The sequence below is a fragment of the Citrus sinensis genome, chromosome 9 (genome assembly GCF_022201045.2).
Source record: "Citrus sinensis cultivar Valencia sweet orange chromosome 9, DVS_A1.0, whole genome shotgun sequence".
Lineage (NCBI taxonomy): Eukaryota > Viridiplantae > Streptophyta > Magnoliopsida > Sapindales > Rutaceae > Citrus > Citrus sinensis.
The window spans coordinates 25,263,539-25,288,330 of NC_068564.1; the positions used below are offsets into that span (position 1 = coordinate 25,263,539).

General features: G+C 31.5%; 2 protein-coding genes across 2 annotated transcripts; both read right to left on the reverse strand.

Moving 5' to 3' along the window:
* Positions 1 to 1,644: 1,644 nt before the first annotated feature.
* On the reverse strand, positions 1,645 to 4,431 carry LOC102631048 (alpha-copaene synthase-like). The gene is given in 8 exon segments (XM_052434542.1): positions 1,645 to 2,106; positions 2,186 to 2,434; positions 2,529 to 2,667; positions 2,787 to 3,005; positions 3,089 to 3,464; positions 3,834 to 3,967; positions 4,012 to 4,142; positions 4,256 to 4,431. Coding segments are annotated over 8 exon segments (1,671 nt in total). The 5' UTR covers positions 4,388 to 4,431; the 3' UTR covers positions 1,645 to 1,815.
* Positions 4,432 to 14,627: 10,196 nt separating this feature from the next.
* On the reverse strand, positions 14,628 to 17,476 carry LOC102614827 ((-)-germacrene D synthase-like). The gene is made up of 7 exons (XM_015529363.3): positions 17,260 to 17,476; positions 16,840 to 17,116; positions 16,094 to 16,469; positions 15,769 to 15,987; positions 15,524 to 15,662; positions 15,189 to 15,437; positions 14,628 to 15,085 (listed from the first exon to the last, which is right to left on the reverse strand). The coding sequence occupies exons 1-7, from the start codon at positions 17,392 to 17,394 to the stop codon at positions 14,792 to 14,794; spliced, it is 1,689 nt and encodes a 562-aa protein (XP_015384849.3). The 5' UTR covers positions 17,395 to 17,476; the 3' UTR covers positions 14,628 to 14,791.
* Between the last annotated feature and the right edge of the window lie 7,316 nt (positions 17,477 to 24,792).

Below are 24,792 nucleotides of genomic sequence, written 5' to 3' on the forward strand. Positions count from 1 at the left end.
ACATTAAATAATGATGATTATTTAATAATTAATAAATTTGAATTTTACATCAATACATATTCATGTCTTTCTCAACTAATATTACAAATGAATAATCATACATTAGAAAAAATAAAAGGAAAAACATAATAATTCATGTCTTGCTCACGGGTTTGGGGACAGTTTGCAAGCGGCTAGCCGCTTGCTCTCGGGTTTGGCCCAAACCATTTGGTGGCATTTTCGGATTTTCATTTTCCAAACAGTTACCACTTACCAACTTACCCGCAAGGCAACAAAAAAATCCCTAAAAGTCGAAAAGAAGCATGAAATTCTAAGTGAGTTGTGTTAACTTTCAAAGTTTCAATTGTCATGGGTCGGGTTTAATTGCTTACCATGAATAAAGTTGCTAGGTGCTCGAGAAATAGTGGAAGTGGATTATCAGCGTTTGGCGTGGCAACTGGCCGGCGCTGGATGTGATCAGTTTGGGTGGTTGAAGAGGCAGCTGTCAGCTGGGTTTCAGCTGGTTTTAAGTCGATTAATTAGGTTCCGTTCGCCTGGGTTTCAGTCGAAATCGGCTAGCTTCCAGTCGATTGGTGTCAGTGGGCCGGCGGGAGCTGAGTTTTGGCGTGGTCGTTACTCGTTAATGGGTTGAAGACAGATGACGGGATGAAGCTGGTTTTGGCATTTTGCTTTTGCTCTGCTGCTCGTGCTCGCTGAGTCCTGTGTCTTTTGTTAATGTCAGTTTGAGTGTTTGACAGTTTGAGACTTTGAGTTGGTACTTGGCTCAGTTGGCTGTGACCTGTGCTCAGTGTGTTGTGAGTCTGTGACTGAGAGTGAGATGTAAGATCTGAGAGTGAGTGAACAATATTAAGTGTGAACTGGTGAGTGGTGACTGCACTGGTGATCCGAATTCCGAAGTCCGAAGTCCAAATCCGAACATGAGTTAAACTTATTTTTTTAGCACTTTAGCTTATTTATTTAATTTTATTTTTTTTTGTTTATAGTGCAGATCCGATCGGATGATTCGGATTGATCCGAATCCGATCCGATCCGAACCAAATCCGATCAGATCGCTCAAACTTCATCCAATCGGATTTGCCTTCAAATCCAAATCCGATCCGATGCCCACCCCTAGTTATAACCTTCTCATAGAAATAAAATTAGTTGATCACAACATTATAACTATGAAAAGGTTTTACTGTATCAATTGAGTGGATATAATGCTCTTTTACCATTTGTTGGGAGGGAAAATCTATTTAGCTTCAGGAACAAAGTTACGAGTGCTTTACCAAAGAGTAATGTTGGGGATCTCAATAGTTGAGTCCCAATTGGACTCTTAATTGATGCGCCATGTATCTATTGGATGATAAAATATTAATTTTTCTAGTTGAAACGCCCAATTTATTAAGATTTGTCAAAACCTGGTGTAAAAAATTATTAGCAATAGATTTAAGGGGAAAATGGTCATTTTAGTATTTTCGCATTTCCAGATGAGTAAAAGAATGTTATTTTTGGATTCCGGAGGGTCAAGAACCTTAGCACAGGTGATAACCGAGATTAAAATGGAGATAGAATTAAGAATAGATATTTGGTAGATGTTGAAATCCAGTGTGGTAAGATTTACAGTGTTATGGTGCAAATCAATGAAAATATGCAGGTAAAACTTTATTAATTGTAGTACAGGAATACAAGTAAACCTTTATTAATTGTAGGGCAGAATTTGATAATTGTGATGACAGCAGCACATAAGTACTCTTGAGGAATAAATTGCAGAGCTTATTCCAAAAGACAACACTAGTAGTTTATATAGGATGTAATCTGCATCGCAGAAACTACTCAGAAGGGAACAGGCTTCTCAAGCAATGTGGTGATGTAGTCTTTGATCACATAAGAGTTGGTGTAGCCATCATCATCCTTGTAAATAACATCCATCACCCGTGCAAGATTGAGAATGCGCTCAAGGAGAGGCATTGCCACTTCTGTTGGTTTCAGGAATCCTTCATTTATATCTTTTCATCCATTTGATATTTCTTTGCGGAATACTTTAATTACCTCTTCATCAGAGACGCCATGCTGCTTCATGTAACATTCAATACCCGAGGCAACATGCTTTCTTTTTTGTTCAAACTACAAACACAGAAGTTAACAATAATAATAATAAGACGATGAATTTATAACCATGCATCAATATTAATATATACTGTACCTCATGAGACACTATATCATCCATAAGTCTGCAAATAACTTCGGAGGCTTTCACAATTTCAGGGTAATTGGAGATCCTTTCAAAGGCCAGCTTATCAGCAATCTTTCCCATACCAAGAAAAGAAGCCGTTGCCAGCATATGATAGCAAGTTGTCACGAGTGAAACTTGCATATACTCCTCTACTTTTGGAAAATAACCTTCATTGCACCACTTGGCTTCCTCAAAGTAGGCTTGGACTACTTTCTTCACCTGGTAAACAAATATTATAACTTTAATAGTAATAAGAGCAAGGTTGAAAGCCATTTTTGGCACCAGCCCCAATATATATATATATATAATTTACCGCTTGTATGACATATGACATGCAATATGTCCGTCCTTCCTTTGAGATTTGCTCCTCAGCTTCACCAAAAACATCCAAGAGTTCTTGATAAATCAGTTTAATGTACTTCGGAAGTACATCTATATTGCTAATATCCCACCTGAAAATCAAGTGACAAAACCTCCCATCTTAGAAAATATAAATAGGAAATTTAATTTTAACTAAAGATACATACAATTAACTGAGCTGAATAGGTTGAGTAGATTTCGTGAACTTGACCTTTTGATAGCATTTGTAAAGAGCTCAAGTTCTTCAAGTGTGCCATAGGCGTCGTAGGTATCATCTAAAATGGATGCCATTGCAATTACTTTGGACAATATCTTTCTTGCAAAGGAGTATCGAGGCTCAAAATACACTCCCATTGCCCAAAAATAGCATTCTACAACTCTGTTTCTAGCATATGGCAGATTTATTTCAACATCTAAAATTTTCCACCACCTAAAAATTCAAGTAGTGTCAGTCTAGTCGTAAATATTTATTCAGTTAAATTTGAAGTTATCGTCTAAAAATTTTGAACTTACTCTGTGATGATACTTAACTCCTTGCGGTGAATTACTTGAAGCATGGAAAAATCTAGTTTTGCAAACTTTAGTAATATTGCTTTATCCTTTGAATCATCTTGCGAGTAGAGGTCGATGTAATAGATTGCCTCTAGCCTTGGTAAGCCTCTGCGGATGGGCCTATTCAACGCATGAAGTATTTCATCAGAAAGCTGAGGGCTTACTTGAGTAACCATTGATTCCAGGTGAGAAGTAGTGAAAGCTACGGCTTCATCCAGGATATCTTCCCCGCGAATGCGAAGATGTGCAGCCTCATACAAACTTAGCATGCCGGTCAAATCATTAATTAAGGATACCTTGAACTTTCCTCGATCATCTTTGAAACCGCCAAAAATATCTGCTTTCCCAGTCAGAGTAATTCGACTGATATCAATCTCACATAATGGTCTTAATTGATTTAAACCATATAGTTCAGGTAGCGATATGTATAAAAGGGCAAACTCCCATTTAGCTAGTCTCTAGATTTGTTTAGCCAATTGGCCAATTAATCTTTTTGAATTTTCAGAACTTTTTTAAAACGTTGGATCTTACCCTTTAAGATTAAATTCTATTTGTTTTTTTATGTAAAACTGACATGGATAACAATTGAAAAGTAAAGAATAATTTGTTAGATTTTTAATAGAGACAAATATACTATATAAATGTTTTGGTCTGAAATACATAGAGATTAAAGAAGAGTTATAAGCTATGATAAAGATTTTATTACCGCATGATATGCGATATCCTTGTTGTCTGAGTAACCGAAATCGAAGAGCAACGGTGTGTACATCGTTGCCATCATACTCATCATGAGATAGTTTTTCTAGTTCATCTTCTATCTCCCTCTCAAAATGGTAAGCCGTTTTTCTAGTTCATCTTCTATCTCCCTCTCAAAATGGTAAGCCACTCCCAAGCGTTGGACGGCATCAATCAAGCTCAATTTTTGGAAAGACTTATCGGTTGGTGAGATTAACATGTTCTTTATTTTTTGCTTAAGTGCTTCAAATTCGTCTTGATCAATTGTGGCATCCATTGCCTACATACGCAAGAGAGAAAGTTGACATGTTCATTGACAAAAGTGTAAGTTAGATACTTTTGCTATGAAAATACACGCCAAGAAAGTACTCGAATATGAACATTATTAATTACCACAGAGTCGTCAACAGAAGAATGGTCAAGGAATTTTTCCCCCCAGAGGGTGGGATGATAACTAGCTGTGGGACGGTTGCCGGCTGTAGCATTCAGAATGGAAGAAGGAACTTCTGAATCTTGAAGTGCCATTATCTTATTCTCTGGTTAATTAGGCCTAGCTAGCTAAATGATGATATAATTCCTTTGGGCTTGGTGTGCTTCAAGGACTTGTCTGAGCTTTGGTATTTATAGGAGATTCTGATAATTGGAGTTGCGTAGGAAATTAATTTTAAATTGAAGGGACAGCAATATCTCACCGGTGAAAAGATTATAATCCATGTTGTAATTATGTAAAATGTGGGGCATGCATGCGTTACTGATCAACTATTTTTTATACACCTATCATATAAATTTAACTCATTCTGATTTTGATTTTAAGACAAAGTAAACACATAAATAGTAATACAACTCATTTTAATTATTATTCCTGCAGTTCAAGCAAATAAATTATTATGATTTCAATTCTTCATAAGTATTATTTACAATTTACAATAAAATTGTAAACCACTTTATATTTAATTAGACCACTCTATATAATTTACAATTTATTCATAAGTATTATGAATTTTATAATGCATTCACAAAACAAGAATCAAATTTAGCTGGAAACATAATGAGTTAGAAACAGAATAGCTAGAATCAAAATGAGGCCACTCGGCCTTTGGCCGAGTGGTCAGGGCTGCTGCCCTCCAAGTTGGAGGGCAGCAGTTCGAACCCCCACAAAAGCATTGTGGGGGTATTTCCTTCCTCAATTAAAAATTGAGTGAAGGCAGTACTCTTCCTTACCCATGAGTGAGGAGTGGACATCCTTCGAATATTTGTGAGGGTTAAAATCTGGGCAGAGCTCCATTAGCATTGATGTAAGTTGGTCCCAGTAATAGTCTGATTGGTAAATATCAGTTATACTCTCATGTAATATGAGTTGTAATCTGAGCAATAGTCTTATGTAATAAAAAAAAAGAATCAAAATGAGGAATTGAAATCAGAATAATTTATTTACTTGAACTGCAGGAATTATAATTAGAATGAGCTGTATTATTATTTATGTGTTTATTTTGTCTTAAAATCAAAATCAGAATGACTTAAATTGTAACAAACTGCTATAAAATCCTTAGTTAATTTTTATCATAATTATTATTTTGTATTTTAATTATTATTATTGTTATTCTTATTATTATTCAAAAATTAATTATTAATAATAATAAATATTATTAATAACTTAATGAAAAATTATTATTAATTGTTGTTAATAGATTAATTAATTATAATACTTTTTATTCTTGTTATTAATAATAACAATAATAATCTATTTAAAAATATAATTATATTTATGCTTATAATAAAATAATAATAATAATAATTCATTTAATAATTATTATATTTTTAATTAAATGGAGGTTATTTTAGAAATTTAAAATTATAGGGGGCGAAACCGTACTCTAGGATTCCAATAAAATAAAATTGAATGTAAGGGGCTAAACAAAATTTTACAATCTAAAAACTTTTATAATATTTATAAATAAATTATAAATAATATAGAGTATAGGGGGCTGTACGAAAGTTTACAGGCCAGCCGTTTGTTACATTAAATGTAACTTAGGCCGGCCCTTATTATATAGATAATGACAAATATTTTAAAGTTTTTATTTTTAAAGAATAAATAATTGCAACCTTAAACTTTCAAAAAATAATTAGATAATTTCAAAAATTTTTAGTAAAGGACGCCTTACCAACAAATTATTCAATGCCAACAAAAAATAATTCAATATATATTATTTGAGGTATAATCTATCGGCAATCATTAATAAAAGACAAACTTCAATAGATAATAGCGTCTTTTCTCTCAAAATATTGTTTTTATTTGGAAAATGCGGCAAGAACTTCAAAAACGTGGTTGCCTTCTAGAAGATTAGTTTTTTGGTGGCTCACATCCATTCCACGTACCTTATTAATTTAGGTCGACTTATGAACTTTTGTATGGTAAAGATTCACTAAAACCTAATAAAATTCAAGTTTCTAACACCTTTTCTTTTTCTGTCTTATTTTGTTGATTTCATAAAAGTCAATCCTAATACTTTTTCTGGATTAGTTGGTGGCTAAATCATGAAGAAATTTTAGATAATTTTTCTGTGATCATTAAACTTTTGCTATTGAAGCTGTCCAACCAGTAGGTTTAATTGTGCAGCCAGGCTGTGTTTTGAAGAACGCAAAATTCTTCTTATCCAAAAAAGTAAATAATTATAAGGCTTGCATCAGTCATTCAATAATGAGTATATGCAAATAAAAAAATTGTGCATTCACCTTTTAAATTCATACATTTTAAGCATATATAATTGCTCGAGCTTGTATCAGTTGTGACTCGGTTTCCACTCTTAAAATCTTCGGTCATGGATTCTTGTAATAGCCTGAAATCATACAAAGGTCTTTTACATTTTTTTTTTCTTTGATAGTATTCCTTGATGAATTGTAATCAGCAGTTTCAAATGCCTGGAAGGATATAAACGAACAGTGCCTCCGCCAAAATGCAGTGCCAATGTCACTCCTTAATTATGCCAATTCTCACTTTTAAGATGGCTACACTAATACTGAAAGATTTTGTTGCTTCTCTGCTCATTAATCCTGTGCCTACAGAGCATAATAGACTCAAGCTTAGTGTTTTTCGACTTCGTCCCTGCTTAATAACCCTGATGCCATTATGAGCTTGGATTTGGGTTTTTGTTTCTAAAAATTGAAAGGTGGTCATCCCACATTGTAAGCACACCATAAATAGCTAAGTTATAAACTTACAATAAATAATAGAGTTATTGGTACTACGTAATTTATCTATTTTAATTTGTAGTCTTTAATTAAAATAAATAAAACGTAATTCTTATAGCAATATTTTGTGAAACAGAAATATTGAAACTATTGGGCTTCTTTCAACAAACTTGCATGATATATGTCACAAACAAAATAGTTGAAATATTATGGCGCATGCAATAGCAATAGCACACATTTGTTGGGCAATTTGATCCTTTTCCATAGGAAGGGTAAAATAGTTAAATTAAAATTTATCTTCACATGAAAAAATTAAGAGCTAAGAACAAAATCAAGATTAAAAGGATGAAAATTTTATGATGTCGTGATTAAAATTACGGTATCAATACCATGATAAGTATAAATTTTATAAATTACACATAAGACCAATGAATGGAAGGTAAAACAAAGAAACTAATATAAGAATGGTAAATTGGTGTTTTATAATTACAAGCAAAATAAATGCTTGTGAAAATTACAAGAAACTTATAAATAGACATCAAACTTTAATTAAATAAATAATTATTTATTTATTTATTTGATTTAATTAAATAAAAAATTACTCATCAATTTACTTTTAATTGATTGACATTGAATCATAAATTGATTGATATAGAAAGTTTTAATTAATTGATATTGAAACATGAGTCCAGGCCAAATAAATGTAATTGATTAATTTCCTTTTACATGATTCATTACTATCTTTCTGAAAAGTTGTCACTGTAGTTTTGGAGGTCAAAGAAACAAGCAACAAAATGTTTCAACTTTGGCAGGCCACAGATTGGAAATCGACTACAGTAAGCCTTTTGATACCCCTCAAAAGTCAAAATTCCTCATAAAATCAACTAGAATAAGCTTTTTGAAGCCTTTCATTTTCCGAAATTTATTGCACTATTCCTCTTCCGTTGTGCCAATAAATTCTTAAGCCTAAAGCCAGGAACTATAGAATCAAATTTTAGCACGTCGGGACATTAAGTCACGCCGAAACGGACATTATTTTATCTGTTTTTTTGAAAAAAAAAATTTACTCCCACAATTATATACAACTTTATAAGAAGACTCAAAGTCGATATTAAAAAAAAAAAAAGACAAGTATCAACCAACTAAATTAAGCTGACGAGTGGTTTGCTTCTTTTTTCTTTTTAAGAACCACAGGGAAATTGGAAGAAAAAAAAAACGTGCAAGTAGTTAGCGGATGTAATAATGAGCCTTATCCTTTAAATGAAGTCCCCCTAAGTTACATGCATGTAACTTACAACCCTCTCATATGAATAGTGAGTGGACCTACACCATTCACTATTCATATGAAAATGTTGTAAGTTACATGCATGTATTTTAGCATTAGCCTTAAATGAAACATGGAACCATACTCTCAAAGCAAAGCCACCATACAAGATATCCCAAAAACAACAAAAAGTGAAACCAACTAAACAAATATTGATAATATTCCATTAGCCAAAGTACTTACAATTCCAGCAAACCAAAAAGCTTAGCCGTTAATGCGCATTGTCGCCATTAGTTTAAGTTGGAAAATGAGCAAATGTTGGTGTTTAATGGATGAGGTTTCTTATTCCCCTCCAAACCATAAAAAAGAATAAAGTATTAGTGGAGAAATTAAAGAAAAAAATTAGATAATAAGCTAACATTGTCACAAATTTAGAAGCTGAGTTAAAAAATATATTTTTGAATTGAATATTAAATTAGAGAAGGAATTATGATTTATTATTATCTACAAGGGAAAATAAATTGTAAGAAAAATATAATAAATTTGTAGGATTTTAGAAATATTAGTGATTAAACCATAATTTAGAATAAAAATTAAGATACAAAATTTTAAAGATATTCAAAATACTAATTAATTTAATGATATTTTTCAACTTTTATTATAATTTAATACATAAATATTTATATTTTATTATTAGGAGCCCCTTAAATTACGTTTAATGTAACTTACACTACACATAACAACAGTATCACATTGATAGAATCTGTTATTGTTGATGTGTGTGGTCTAAACGTAACTCAGCACTGACTTTATTATTATCATTATTTTAAAATATCTTAAAGGTGCCAGGACGCCCTGCTGGTCTCCATGCTAATCTGCACCTGCCGGCTATGTTTAGTGGATACCATTTCGTGCATTATTTTCACGTGCGAGCGGCCTTTTTTTTTTTTTTGTTAATAAGTTTAAAATGAAAGGCTTGTATAAGCTCGAATGCTATCGGCCACTGTCCCCATCACCTCCCATTGTTTTGACAGGACAATTAATATGATCCAAGCGAATGATCTAAAGGCTTGTATAAGCTCTAGTCCTATTGGCGATTGTCCCCATCATCCTCCCATTGTTTTGACAGGACAATGAATATTATCCAAGCGAATGATCTATCATAAACAGTCAAATGCTAAATTATAATAATTGTAACATACATCTCTTATGTGAACCACACAAATTATAGATCTTATAATTTTGTGTGGTTCACATGAGAGATGTATGTTACAATTATTGTAACTTAGAGGCTCCCTCATAAACAACGACAAAGTTTACCTTACATCAGCTGTACGTTACAGCTATAAACTTTTAAGGGTAATTTTTAAAAACTTTCCCTGAGGTTTGGGCTTGTTGCAAGTAGATAGTGAGAATTCGTTTATTTATAAACAAACCCCCTACGTTTTTGCTCCGCTTGGTTGCCGTTTGGGTAGTTGTGGGCATTATTGACATTTTGCAATAAAACAATTTTTTTGCAACTTTCGTTGCCTTGAGAACAGTAGCTAGTCATTTCAGTTACTTTATTCGGACACAAATAAAAGCCAAACTTACAAAGAGAAGTTTGCAATAAATTGTTTTAACCTAAATATCTATTCAAATCAATTGCAAACACACAACACACACACAAACTCACTAATCTAATCTAAATTAACACACAAGAAAAGATCAAAAAAGTGAAAACACAATCAAATACAGCGCACACACAGCCGCCCAGGTGGCTAGCCAGCCCAGCTATCCCATAACTGTGAAGCCAAGCCACCACAACGCGACCTCTTCACCACCGCGACACGACCTTTGCTCCACCGCAACCTCGTTGCAATATGCCCCCCTGCAGCCTCTACTGCAGCTTATTTGACTTCAAACGCGCCGTCTCGAAGCTGACCGACAGCCACCTCTTAGATCCAAGCTGAACGACAGCCGCCTAGCACCAATAGTGAAGATTTGTTTCATGCTATATGTTAAATAATTAATTTCAATTTCCGATGGCATTTTTAGTTGTTTAAATTCAATATTTTTTTATGCGTAATGATTTTTGATCAGTTACTTTTTTATTAGTATTAGCTTCCTTTTGATCAATTGTAAGTTCCTGAGTCGGTTTTGGTTTAAAATTCTCCACCAAAGATAATTAGTCAAGTTTTCAATTAATTTTTGTGATTATTATTATTATTATTATTATTATTATTATTATTATTATTATTATTATTATTATTATTATTATTATTATTATTATTATACTTCCAAAATTAAGCAACCAAAAATGATTATTTTGCAAAAATGAAATATATGGTCTTGGTGGTGCAGGTTCTTTTTTTTCGAGTGCCAAGTGACTGTTGTATCTTCATGCGAGTGTTTATCCTTAGGGAACAAAAATGATTTGTGATTTTCGTGCCAACAATCTCAGCATTTTTTTAGTTATGTTAGTCTATAAACTGTCATTAGGGACAATATTGTCTTTGCACAGTCATTAACAATGTAAAAACTAACTGACGGTAGGGGTTGTTTTACAAATAAACAAATTCTCGTTATCTACTTACAACAAGCCCAAACCTCAAGGGAGGTTTTTAAAAATTACCCAAACTTTTAAATCCTCATAAAAGTTGATAATTATAAAAAAGTCAAAACTTTTAAAGTGTTATTTTAAACTCCAGGCTACAACCAGGCAACACTGTAAGGACTTCAATTTTTTTGGAGTTTTCCATTTATTTTTATACCAAATTTAGTAATAAATTTCTATTTTTATCTAATTGAATCTCCAACTTGTTTAATCTTATATTTATTGAGTTTGCATTCATTATATTAATGATTTTTTACTTTAATATATCATGATCTTCATTGTTGAAGTCTTTTATTAATTGTTTAACTTTATTAAATTCTTTACTCATTTGATTTCCTAACTTTTTAATTCGTTTTATGTTTTCTTCTTTGAAATTATTAGTTCTAATATTTAATTGCATTTTCTATATCATTTATAGATAAATTAAGGTTTCCTGATTTATTTAATAAATTAGTGAAATTTAATTTAATTGATTACTTCCCCGCATGTCTGAGTCATTGATCGGATCAAAGGATTGGAATCTTTCATTTAAAAAAATCATTTTTGCATATAGCTAGAATGTGGTAACTTATTATTTTTATATTTTGTGAAATTATTACAGGTTCTGGTCATTTAGTCATTGTACCATCTTTCTAATAATTCATTAGATTTATAAGGTTTTATGACATATAATATCTCTTATAATTCAAGATACTAAATTTAGATTACAATATATATATATATAAAGAAAGAAAAATCTAGTTTATGTTTTAAGAGAGATAAGAAATTATAAATATAGATGCAAAATATATTCAAAACTTGTACATCTTTATTAATATGAAAATCATTTAGATCTTTATAAAAATATAGTAAAAATTTTAAAAAGTTTTAAAATAGATGTAGAAGAAATGAACGACAAAATCATTGGTTTATACAAAATTAATGAGGACTGATTTGAAAAAATTAAGAAATATCAAAATCTAACTACCCATATGTACCGGCTGTTTGTTACAGTTTTTGTAACATAAGCTTTGCTCATGAAAACGTATCATAGAGCTAAAACTTTGTGAACGACAAAGGGACATTTTTTTTTCTTTAAGGCAAACTTCAGCCGTACGAGGAAAAGCTTTATTGGTTAGTAAGAACAAAGACACTGATTTTGTTTTTTTTCTCTAATGAACTAACTGTGATAGTCTTAGTTTAGCGGTGGACTTATTGAGTGGACAAATTTAAATTTCCATAAAATTTTTACAATTCTCTTTCCATATACACGAATGAGGTAGATAATCCTAAACTATTAGTGGAAGATGATTTTTGAAGTAGTCATTGTGATTCGATAGATAATCCTAAAATATTAGCTGCGTGTATTTTTTTTTTTTTTTTTTACAACTAAAAACACAACACCTGGTATAAAGCCCAGCATACAATCCATAGTATAAGTGCATGCATTTTACTTTGCAAAAGGCTTCAATTGTAATATACCGATTTTAACAGATTTCAATAAATAAATAGCTATAACCGCAAAAAGAAAAAAAAAATTAAGTCCCCTAATAAAAATTTTAATGCTAGAGTATAAACATAATTTTAATAATTTTATAACGACTCTGGTCTTAGTAATAAAAATGGTTCTTTAATAAAAGCGACGACCATCCTTTTAATTTAAACAAAATATCAATGCACGACACAAAAATAGCTACACTTACAAGGTTTGCTCATGTGCATGTGGTGATTCATCCCTAGAATTTTATAAATGATCGTAAAATTTTTTATTTTAACTACTTATTTTTAAAAATTTTATTTGTATTTATTAAAAACTTTAAAATTAATTAGTTTAGTCAAAGGTATAATAATAATAATAATAATAATAATAATAATAACAATAAAAGGTCTATTAATAATTCATAAAGCTTAAGGATATTGAGTAAATATTATTACCTCTATTTGATATTCTTTTAATGTCATTTTTGGATTAAAGAAATTAAAAAAAAAAAAAGAGAGGAAACCAAAAGAGAAAAAGGAGAAAAAAAACCAGAGAATAATGGATGAATTCTATTTCAAATAAAACAATAAAATTAAAATTCTAACTCTTTTACTGTCATTTTCCATTTCCTTCCTCTCCTTTTCACTTCTCTCGGTCTCCTTTCATTATTTCATGGACGGTGTAATCGATCCTTGTGGGCAACGAAAGCCAATAATTGTCATATAATTGTAGCCTATCATGTGAGTGAGAAGTTTTCGGATGTCCAAGGATATGCACAATTGGTCCTCACCATTTCAATCTGCAGCTAATGTGTCGTCTAGTCAGTCTAGTGGCATCTCAGGCTTGAAAAGGGATTTGCCGACTGGGCCAGGCCAGTCCTTGCCGTCACGCTTTTCTCTCACGTTTTGTTTGTTGTTTAATTTTATTTCTACTTCCTTTATGCAGTGTTCCCCTCTGGTGAAAACTAATCCGCCCAGGTGTCTACCAGAGCTTGCATTAATTTACTTAAAATGTACAATTTTTTATATAAAAAGTATTCAATTTTTAACTCTAATCCGGTGATCATAGGATTAGGTCCAGTAAGTATAGGATAGGTGGGGTAGGGCCCACCGTACTTTCGAAAAATTCAAAGCATGATTTTAGAATAGACCTTATTTTATTTGAAATTATGAAAATGCTGAAGTTGATTTTGAAAAGTTTCGACCTTATAGACCTATTAATTATTAATATATCTACTAGAAGCCCGATTCTCTATAATTGAATGTGTAATTTTGATTTTATAAACTGTACTATCCACCCCTAATAAAAAACTAATAACTCACAAGCATTAAATAAATTAAAAGAAGGACCATTAAGGCAGTCAAGATAAAGTTAATTTGAATATTTCAACTATTTTTTTATGACCTATATATCCCCAAAGGAAAACAATAATTTCAATAGTACATTTCATTGGATATTGCTATGAGAATTGCTATGAGAATTACATTTAAAAGATAAACTAGTACAAATAACTCATGTTCTTTATTTAGCGGATTTACCGAGCTTTGTAGCCGTCAAAATTTCTGAACCTATCAAACACGTTGTAAAACATGATCATATATTGATGATTATAGCTGATATATATTAAAGTCAATACTTGTATCCGAATGTAAAGGAACAATAAAGACTTCGTGGAAGTTAAATAAATTTTGTGAAAATTTTTGCCCTTATATATTACATGTTTAAATTAACAAAAGCTCAAATCCAGGCTCATAATGGGACAGGATTAATGAGCAGAGAAGCAACAAAATCTTTCAGCACAATCATAACACAAAAGCTCATAAAGAGAGCGGCAAAAAACAAAAGATAGAGAAACCACATATCATCTCTAACTAAATCTATACTTAGGAAAACCATTGGAATCTTAATAAAGAAACTTCTGAATCTCAGCAGGCGGATCACTTCACAAAAAAAAAAAAAAAAAAAAAAGTATCATACTGAAGCCTCAAATTAGTCAAGCTATTATCTACATAATTATTCTCTCTATAAGTTTGACAAAATCTAAATTATAGTTGAAAAAACAATAATTATAGTTACTGTTGAATTTAATAGTCATACCAAAATTATTATAAATAATTTTGAATTCAATAATCATACCAGAATGGAAAAGAATAATCACACCAGAATGGGAAACAGCAATAATTAACAACAATAATAATTAATATCTTCCTAGGACTTAATTTATTAATCGTGCAAACTGGTTGATAATTTAAATTAAAAAACAACAATAAAAACTTTAGTATAACTTGTCTATTTAAGTGTAGTGTGATTACAACGGGGGATCACACCCTTCAATTTATTTTTAAAATCCAAGCTCAAACGGCACAGGATTAATTATTTGGCAGCAGAGTAGTTGAAAACATAGGCTTAATATCATACTCATATCGGCACAGGATTAATAAGCAAAGAAGCAACAAAATCTTTCAGCACAACTGCGGAATGAGTGTAGCCATCTTCATACTTGTAAATGACATCTATAACGCGTGTAAGATTGAGAATTCGCATCAGAAGTGGCATTGGCAGAACTGTTGGGCGTAGGCAGTCCTCATTTATATCCTTCCAGGCATTTGAAACTTGTTTCCGAAACTCATTGCATGCTTCCTCTTCTGTCGCTCCATGTTGTTTCATGTAACACTCAACGCTTGAGGCAACGTGTCCTCTGCTTTGTTCAAACTATATGCAAATACAAAACACATAGATATAATACATTTTGGTTAAAGAGAAAATTAAAGATCACACCATTCGTTACGGAGGCAATATTATCATATATATTTACCTCGTGTGACGCCATGTCATCCATGAGTCTGCAAACTACAGAAGAAGCCCTAATAAATCTAGGGTTGCTGAATAACCATTCAAAAGATTCTTTAGTTACAATGTCTCCCATGCCAACAAAAGATGTGGTTGACAACATTGGGTACGCAGAGGTAACTAATGCAACCGTCATGTACTCATCCATTGTTGGTATATAATTCTGATGACACCATTTAGCTTCAAAGAAGTAATTCTTAACAATATTCTTCATCTGATCATGAGAATTAAACCAAATATATCAGATCTTTGTTAGCAATTAAGAATGAATCTTTAATGAAATACTGAAGAGTACTCCACCGCTTTTTTTGCATAATGGAGGCGGTATAATTTTCCCTGAGGGGCCAAATCTTTCTCTGCTTCACTGTAAACATCAAGGAGGGCCCGATAACACAGTTTCATATACTCAGGAAGTTGATCTATGGCACTGATATCCCACCTGCGAAAGAAAATTTCTAGCCCATTTCAATAGGGGGAATTTTGATAACAAAAACGATATTAGATCTTGAGCATGAGATCCCAAATTAATGATGAGCGATCCAAACCTTTTAATAGCTGAAGTAAAGAGCTCAAGTTCTTCAATTTTTCCACACACATCATAGATGTCATCAATAGTAGAAGTCATGGAAATCACTTTTGTCAATATTCTTCTAGTAAATGAATATTGGGGCTCGAAATACACTCCTAATATCCAAAAGTAGCACTCTGCAATTCTGTCTCTAATAAAAGGTAGCTTATGCGCAAAGTCTAATTCTTTCCACCACCTAAATGAGACACCCATTTACATATTAATATTTCTTCAAAACTGGAAAGCTTAGTTAAATATTCTCATAGTGGAATTGAAATTATTTTTAGAACTTAGTTATTTACCTTGAAATATCACCGAGTTCCTTCTGGTGAAGCTTTTGCAATTTGTTAAAATCTAGTTTTGCGAAGGTCAATAGAGCTTCATTGTGGGAAGATTGTTCTTGATAGATAGGAATGTAATGTGTTGCCTCAAGCCTTTGTAAACCCCTGTGGATAGGCTGAATTAAGGCATGTTTTACTTGCTCGGCAAGTGGGGAGCTGATTTGATGAGCCGCTATTGACTCAAGCTGACTAGTGGTGAAAGCAAGCGCTTCATCCAGTATATTTTCCTCATGTACCCCGAGATGCGTGGCTTCAAACAAGCTTAACATTCCTCGAACATCTTTAGCAAGAGATGTCTTAAAGTTTCCATCGCTGTCTTTGAACCTTTTGAACACATCTGCTACACCACTTAAATTTTTAGTGGTTGGACAAAAACTGGTTGTACCGACTGTAGTACTAATTTATTTTTATTTTTTCATCTTGAGAAAAGCCTCAACAAACTCGAGAGATGTTTACATAAATTGTAAAATAGAACCGCTGGCTAGAGGACAAAATAAGGCTTAACTTATAGTAAAAGCATGATGATCATCATACAAAAGACTAAACAAAAATAACAAATGCATTTATATACGCGTGAAGAGCGAGGCAGCATCTCAATTGAGAGCTGAACGCTTGAGTTTCTTGCTCCAAAAAGTTGGTTGTAATTAAAGATGAATGTGTTTTTTACAAGATATTTAACAAGGGGAATAAGTGAGAAAAAGAAATACCAGCAGAAATTTTATAGCCATGTTGTCTAAGCAATCGAAACTGAAGAGAGATATAGTAGAGCTCATCATTTTCATTATCCCCAAGACCACAGTCTTGGTGAGCCTCATGCAGTTTTCCCAAGATTTCATCAATCTCACTTTCAAAATGGTAAGACACTCCTAAACGCTGAATTGCATCAATCAAGTCCAGATTATTCTGTGAAGGCTTGTTGATTTTTAGCATCCTTCTAATTTCCTCCTTCAGCTCTTGATGCTTTGCACTGCCATCATCTTTTTCCTGAGGAAGAAAATAAATTGAGAAATATTAGTAGAGGAATTAATACGTTTTAGACCGTATATGTGTGTGTGTGTGTATTGCATGCCTACATCTCCGCATACAAATTAACGTATGCAATACGACCATTATGGTATACATTGTACCATCGAGTCACTAGTATATGAAAGGAAACGGTCTCCCCAAATGCTAGGATGAAAATTTGCAGAGCGACGAGTAGAATCTTTCTCAGCGTTTCGTTGGATAATTTTAGTAGGAGAGGCTGAAACTTGAAGAGACATACTTATTTTCTATTGCTTTCTGAAGGCTTTTCAGTTTTGTGGTAAAAAGGTTGATCAATTCTTGGCGTAGCTTCTTGTGCTTCAAAAGCTGGATGGTGTGAGTCTTTAGAGCCTTCAAGCTCGTGCATTTTATAGACTTGACTGCTAAAGACACCCTAAGATTAAGCAACAACCTTAATCTCACATTGCACATGTTTGAAACATTGAAACTCTTTCAACGTCAAGGCGGACACAGGCTTCAAAGTATCCAGGCTAATTTTTTTAAATTATATTTAAAATTAAGTGAACATAAAATTTTGTAAGTAGAAGAAAATAAAATACCTAATAAGAGGGGGACATTAGAAGCCTTACTCCAAATAATATTTATTCTAAACAAAATAATTATATAAAAAAAGTTGAAAATAAAAACGTAATTCAAAATAAAAATACTATTAAAGTTGTATTTTTCGCAGCTTCAAATAATGAAACTCATCAATTATAGAATCTGAATCAATAATATTTGTAATTTCTCTTTCGGCATTGATAATCATACAATCCAAAAGAGACTAATTTTCCATCTTACTGTAAAGTGATGTCTTCATAAGGCTCATGGCTGAAAATGCACACTTTGTTATGGCTGTAGAAATGAGAAGAGTCAACACTAGATAAATTAGTCCATCAATCAAGAAATAGTGTTATGACTTATTTGTTTCAATTAATTGTCAACATAAATCAAAAAGTGAAATAACTTTATGAAAAAGTGGATGAGAATGTGCATCGAATTTATAATGTCCCAGTTCTCTTCTCAAAACAAGAATCTCATTTGCAGTGGAATTATGATGATAAAATTTCTCAGTATGACAACAAATACGATCTATATCAAATAATTTAAACCCATCAGTTGGATCCAAAGTTGAGCTTAAAGTAAAGAGTTCCATAGTTTGCTCTGGGAAGCTTCTATTTATCTTTATCAATTGAAAACCTTTTATGGCATTAAATACATCACACATTTCTAGAATTGAGAGTTAATAGCTTTATGAAATGAGAGTTATCATAATATTTCTAGATCTAAACTAATATTAGTTAGAGAGTTAATGATGAATTTTTTTTCAAGTTATTTCATCTTTATTGGGTCAAGTTCTCTCCACTTAAAATAAATAAAACGTAACTCTTATAGCATAATAGCAATATTTGGTGAAATATAACTATTGAAACTACTAGGCTTCTTTCAACAAATTTGCATGATATATGTTACAAACGAAATGGTTGAAATATTATGGCGCATGCAATAGCAATACCACACATTTATTGGCCAATTTGATCCTTTTCCATAAGAAGGGTAAAATGGTCAAATTAACTTTATCTTCACATAAAAAATTTAATAGCCAAAAATAAAACCAGGATTAAAAGGAGGAACATTCTATGATGTCGTGATTAAAAATACCGTATCAATACCATGATAAATATAAATTTTACAATTTACATATAAAACCAATGAACAGAAGGTGAAACAAATAAACTAATATAAGAATGATAAATTAGTGTTTTATAATTGCAAGCAAATAAAACACTTGTGAAAATAACTTGAAACTTATAAATCAACATCAAACTTAAATTTATTTATTTAACTTAATTAAATAAAAAATGACTCATCAATTTGTTTAATTGATTAATTTCCTTTTATACCGTTCATTACTATCTTTCTCAAAAGTTGTCACTGCAGTCTTGGAGGTTAAAGAAACAAGCAACAGAATATTTCAACTTTGACAGGCCGCGGAATGGAAATCAACAAGAGTTGGACCTTTTAAGCCTTTCATTTTCCAGAATTCATTGCATGATTCCTCTTCCGTTGCACAACAAATTCTTAAGCCCAAAGCCAGGAACTATAGAGTCAAATTTGAACCCGTCGGGACGTTAATTCACGCCGCAACAAATTGTTAAGTGTTAATCAACATGATATTTTATCTCTTTTTTTTTTTTTTTAAATTTGACTCCCACAATTATATATAACTTTATATAGACTCAATCTCACTATTCAAAAAAAAAAAAAAAAAAGACAAGTATCAACCAACTAAGTTAAGCTAAAGAGTGGTTTGCTTTCCTTTTTCTTTTTAAGAACCCCCCAAAAAAAAATAAAAATACAAGTATTTAAGGGAAGTAATAATGAAACATGAAACCATACTCTCAAAGCAAAGCCAGCATACAAGATATCCCAAACACAACAAAAAGTGAAACCAACTAAACAAATACTGATAATATTCCAGTAGCCAAAGTACATACAATTCCAGCAAAAAGCTTAACAGTGAAAGCGAATTGTTCCCGCTAGCCCAAGTTGGAAAACGAGCAAATGTTGGTGTTTAGTGGATGAGGTTTTTTATTCCCATCCAGACCATTAAAAATAAATAAATAAATAAAGTATTAAAGAAAGAAACTGCATATAGATAATAAGCTAACATTGTCACAAATTTAGAAACTTAAAAAATATATTTTTTAATTGGATATTAAATTAGAGAAGTAATTATGATTTATTATTATCTATGAGGAAAAATATATTATAAGAAAAGTATAATAAATTTGTAGATTTTTATAAGTATGAGTGATTAAACCATAATTTAAAATAAAAATTAAGATACAAAATTTTAAAGATTTCAAAATGCTAATTAATTTACTGATATTTTTCGATTTTTATTATAATTTAATTTATAATATTTGCATATCATTATTTTTTTTTTCAAATTTCTTAAAGGTGCCACGGCCGCCCTGCTGGTTTCCATGCTAATCTGCACCTGCGGGCCATATGTAGTGGAGACCATTTCGTGCATAATTTTCACGTGCAAGCCAGCATTTTTTTTATATTAAGTTTAAAATTAAAGGCTTGTATAAGCTCTAGTCCTATCCGCCATGGTCCCCATCATCCTCCCATTGTTTTGAGAGGAATAAATATTATCTAAAAGAATAATTTATTATAAAAACACATCATAGAGCTTAAATTTTAGGAGAAAATTATGGTGCAATGGTGGCACCGTTGCACTCAGCCGTTGAATTCCAATGGATCCATCCATCCAAGTGGATTCAACGGCTGGATGCAATTATGGTACAGTACCGCCGTTGCACTGCAGCAAGACCCTAAATTTTGTGAACCACAAAAAGATAATTTGTTTTTTAATAGGCAAACTTGAACGGCACCGGGAAACGCGTTATTGATTGGTAATAACAAAGATACACTACAAAAGACTGATTTTATACTAATGAACTAACTGTGATGCTTTTATAGTCTTAATTTAGCGGTGGATTTATTGAGGGCACACATTTAAATTTCTATAAAATTTTTACAATTCTCTTTCCTCATAAACGAATGAGGTAGATAATCCTAAATTTAGTGGAAGATTTATTGTAGCTGCATTTTTTTTTTTTTGAACAACTTAAAACACAACACATAGTATAAGGCCCAACATACAATCCAGAGTATAACTGCATGCATTTAAATTTGCAAAAGGCTTCAATTGTAATATATCGATTTTAACAAATTTCAATGAATAAACAACTAAACCGTAAAAAACAAAAAACTAAATTTAGGTCCCCTAATTAAAACTTTTACTGCTAGAATATAAACATAATTTTTACAGTTTTAGAATGACTCTGGTCCTGGTAAAAAAAAAATGGTTCTTTAATAAAAGCTCTACTACAAGAAGCGACAACAATTCTTTTAATTTAACCAAAATATGAACGCGTGAAAAAAAAAAATAACTACACTTACAAGATTTGCTCACGTGTTGCTCAAGTGCATGTGTTGATCCTTCCCTAAAATTTTATAAATGATCTTACAAATTTTTATTTTAACTACTACATATACCCTTTGATTGTATTAAGAAAAAAATGCCTTTATCAAAATTATTGAAAATTGAAAATTATGTTATTTACTTTATTTTTTAATATTCTATTTGTATTTATTAAAAACTTTTAAATTAATTAGTATAGTCAAAAGGTACAATAATAATAATCTAAAAAGGTCTACTTATAATTCATGAAGTTCAAGGATATATGTTAGAGTGCAATTTATGCACTAGTTTTGCATTATTTACTTCTCTTAATATCGATGTTTTGCACTTAATAATAGTGATTTACTTGTGTTTTACTTTTGTAGGTGCAATTCTATTGATTCGTGATAAAATTGAGTTATAAGATGATGTTTAAAGATGATTGTTCTCTTGGAGAAATTTAGAGAGTCAGAAGAACTTTGTTGATAAGGCGTGGGCGCGTGCTGTCAACTGCGGACCTGCAGTTTTTAGTTTAACGTGTTTTGTATTTTTAGTTATTTTTTTAATTACGAATTTAATATTTCAGATATTAGTATTTTATTTTAAATAGAATTCTAAAAGAGAAGAGAGAGAGAGTATTTAAGGGAGGAATCTATTGTGAGAAAGGGATTTTGATTGGAGAAAAAAGAAAGAAACCCTAGATCTAATTTTTCTCTTCTCTCTATGAAGAACTAAACTTATTTTTCTGGTTGAAGGATAATGAAGCTTTGATTCATCACTACTGTGAGATCTTTCTTATGTTTTAATTGTTTTATTACTTTTTGAGTATTTGTTTATTCTCTGAATTAGTTTCATGATTATGTTTGTTAATTAGGTAATTGGCCACTATTTAATTATCAACTTAATCTATTGTCAATTAAAGGATTCATCGTATGAAGATTTTAATGTTTGTGACAAATAACATAGCAGTGAGTTGTGTTATGAGAATAAACAATCTAATTTAAATGAATTATCATATGTGTTGATTAGGATTTTGGTCTCTCTGGTTTTTCAGGCTGTCAATTGATTAAATCCTATGATCGTATCTAGGGTTATCTATTGATTAGGGAAATAACCAACGGTCGTACCTTGGTTATCGACTAGTTAAGGAGAGATTGGCTATTAGAGGGTCTCAATAGCTATAATCGGTCTATTCATAAGTAATAATAATCTATATTTGAATCAATGATCAGTAGTCGAATCAAGCTGAATTAATTCCTTCAACCAGAGCCTTCTCCAATTTGAATTACAACTTTAATTTGCATTCTTGTTATTTTAATTTGATTTTTATTATTGTCAACAAAACCCCCATTTTATGTTTTACGTTTTAAAAGGATTTAAATAATTACCGATCTCTGTGGACACGACCCTGCTCAATCACTATACACAATTTATTTAGAGTAGGAATTTATTTTTGTTGGCTTCGACAACCATCAATATAGATTTGAGTAAATATTATTACCTCTATGTGATATTCTTTTAGTGTCATATTTGGTTTAAAGAAATAAAAGAAGAAAAGAGCAAACGAAAAGAGGAAAAGGAGAAAAGAAAAATAAGAGAATAATGGATGACTTCTATTTCAAATCAAACAATAAAATAAAAATTTGATCTTTTTTTCTGTCATTTTTATTTCCGTCCTCTCCTTTTCGCTTGTCTCGGTCTCCTTTCATTATTTCCTATGAAACATGGGTGGTGTGATCGATCCTTGTGGACTGTGTTCCAAATTCAAATCAAACAATAAAATAAAAATTTGATCTTTTTTCCTGTCATTTTCATTTCCTTCCTCTCCTTTTCGCTTGTCTCGGTCTCCTTTCATTATTTCCTATGAAACATGGGTGGGTAATCGATCCTTGTGGACTGTGGTAAAAGGAGCAACAAAAAGTGGGCAACGAAAACCAATGCTTGTCATATAATTGGTAATGTGTGTGTGTGTGTATATATATATATATATAAATGTTCCAGTCCAAAATTTTAAAGTGTGAGAAAGTACGATAAAGTTTTAAAATCCCATAAAGTTTTAAAACTGCATAGTTTTAAAGGTTTAAAACTGTAAGCCTTTAAAGTCGTATAGTAGTTATCTGGTCAGGAATTTTAAAGTGCGGGAAAGTCCGAGAAAACTTTAAAACCGTACGGTTTTAAAGACTTACAATTTTAAGACAAATAAATCCTAAGTTAGAATATGAGCAAATGTTAGTGTTCAATGGATGAGGTTTCTTCTCCCCATCTAAACCATAAAAAATAATAAAGTATTAGTTGAGAAATTCAAGAAAGAAATGACATAATAAGCTAACATTGTCAAAGATTGGAATGATAACAAATTTAAAAATAAGCAGAAAAAAATGTATTTGCGAACTGAATATTAAAAGAGAATTATGATTTATTATTACTTATGAGGAAAAATCAATTGTAAAAAATTATAATAAATTTGTAAGATTTTTGAGGTATTAGTGGTTAAACCATTTACAATAAATATTAGAATACAAAAGAATAAAAATATTCAAAATACTAATAAATTTAAGAATATTTTTCAACATTTATTGTAATTTAATACATAACATTTGCATATTAATTTTTTCTTTTAAATTTTTTTTTAAAGGTTCACGGCCCTGGCAGTCTGCACGCTAGTCTGCCCCTACCGACCATGTGCGGTGGAGACCATTTCGTGCATAATTTTCACGTGTGTGAGCATTTTTTGTTTTGATGTTAAGGATTTGCCTACCTACTCCCTAAAATTAAAGGCTTGTACAAGCCCTGGTCCTATCGGCCACGGTCCCCAGCATCCTCCCATTGTTTGAAGGGACAACAAATAATATCTGAGAATGATTAATAAGTGTGTGATTTGACGAGACGCCTATTTGGACAAAACTACGTTATAGACTCTAGGCGCGTTTGGGATTGAGGTGACGTAGCTTTTAAGTTACAGTTGTTGTGAAAAAAAAACTGTAATTATGAAACAAAAGTTAATAATATATAGTAAATATAAATTTTAAATTATAATTTTGATAAAATTATTAAAGATATAATAAATTTTATATTATACAAGTGAAAAATCATATCAACATAGCTTAAAAGTTACAGCAGTTAGTGTTTACCAAACACTTTAGTGCTGTAGCTTTTAAGCTACAGCTGCCCAACCTCAATCCCAAACGCACCCTCTGTATGTAACAACTCAATGCAAACAGGCCTTGTATCAGCTAAGTTCCAACAAATTTTCCTCTCTCCTGCAACGTGTGGATGCTCCCATTTGCTACGTTACATACAGAGTCTGTAACGTAGCAAGGTCCCGCCTATTTTTATCTAAAAACACATCATAGAGCATAAATTTTTGGAACCACAACGGAAATTTTTATTTTTATTTTCTGGGGCAAGCTTCAGCCGTACGAGGAAAAGCTTTATTCATTTGTAAGGAAAAAAAAAGATACACTACAAAAGAAGATTTTACACTAATGAGCTAACTGTGACGCTATTATAGTCTCGGTATAGTGGTAGACTTATTAAGGGCGCAAGTTTGAATTTCTATAAAATTTTTACAATTCTCTTTCCACATATAATCCTAAAATATTAGTGGATGATTGTTGAACTAGCCATCATGATTCGGTAGAACTTTAAATTGTATTATAGC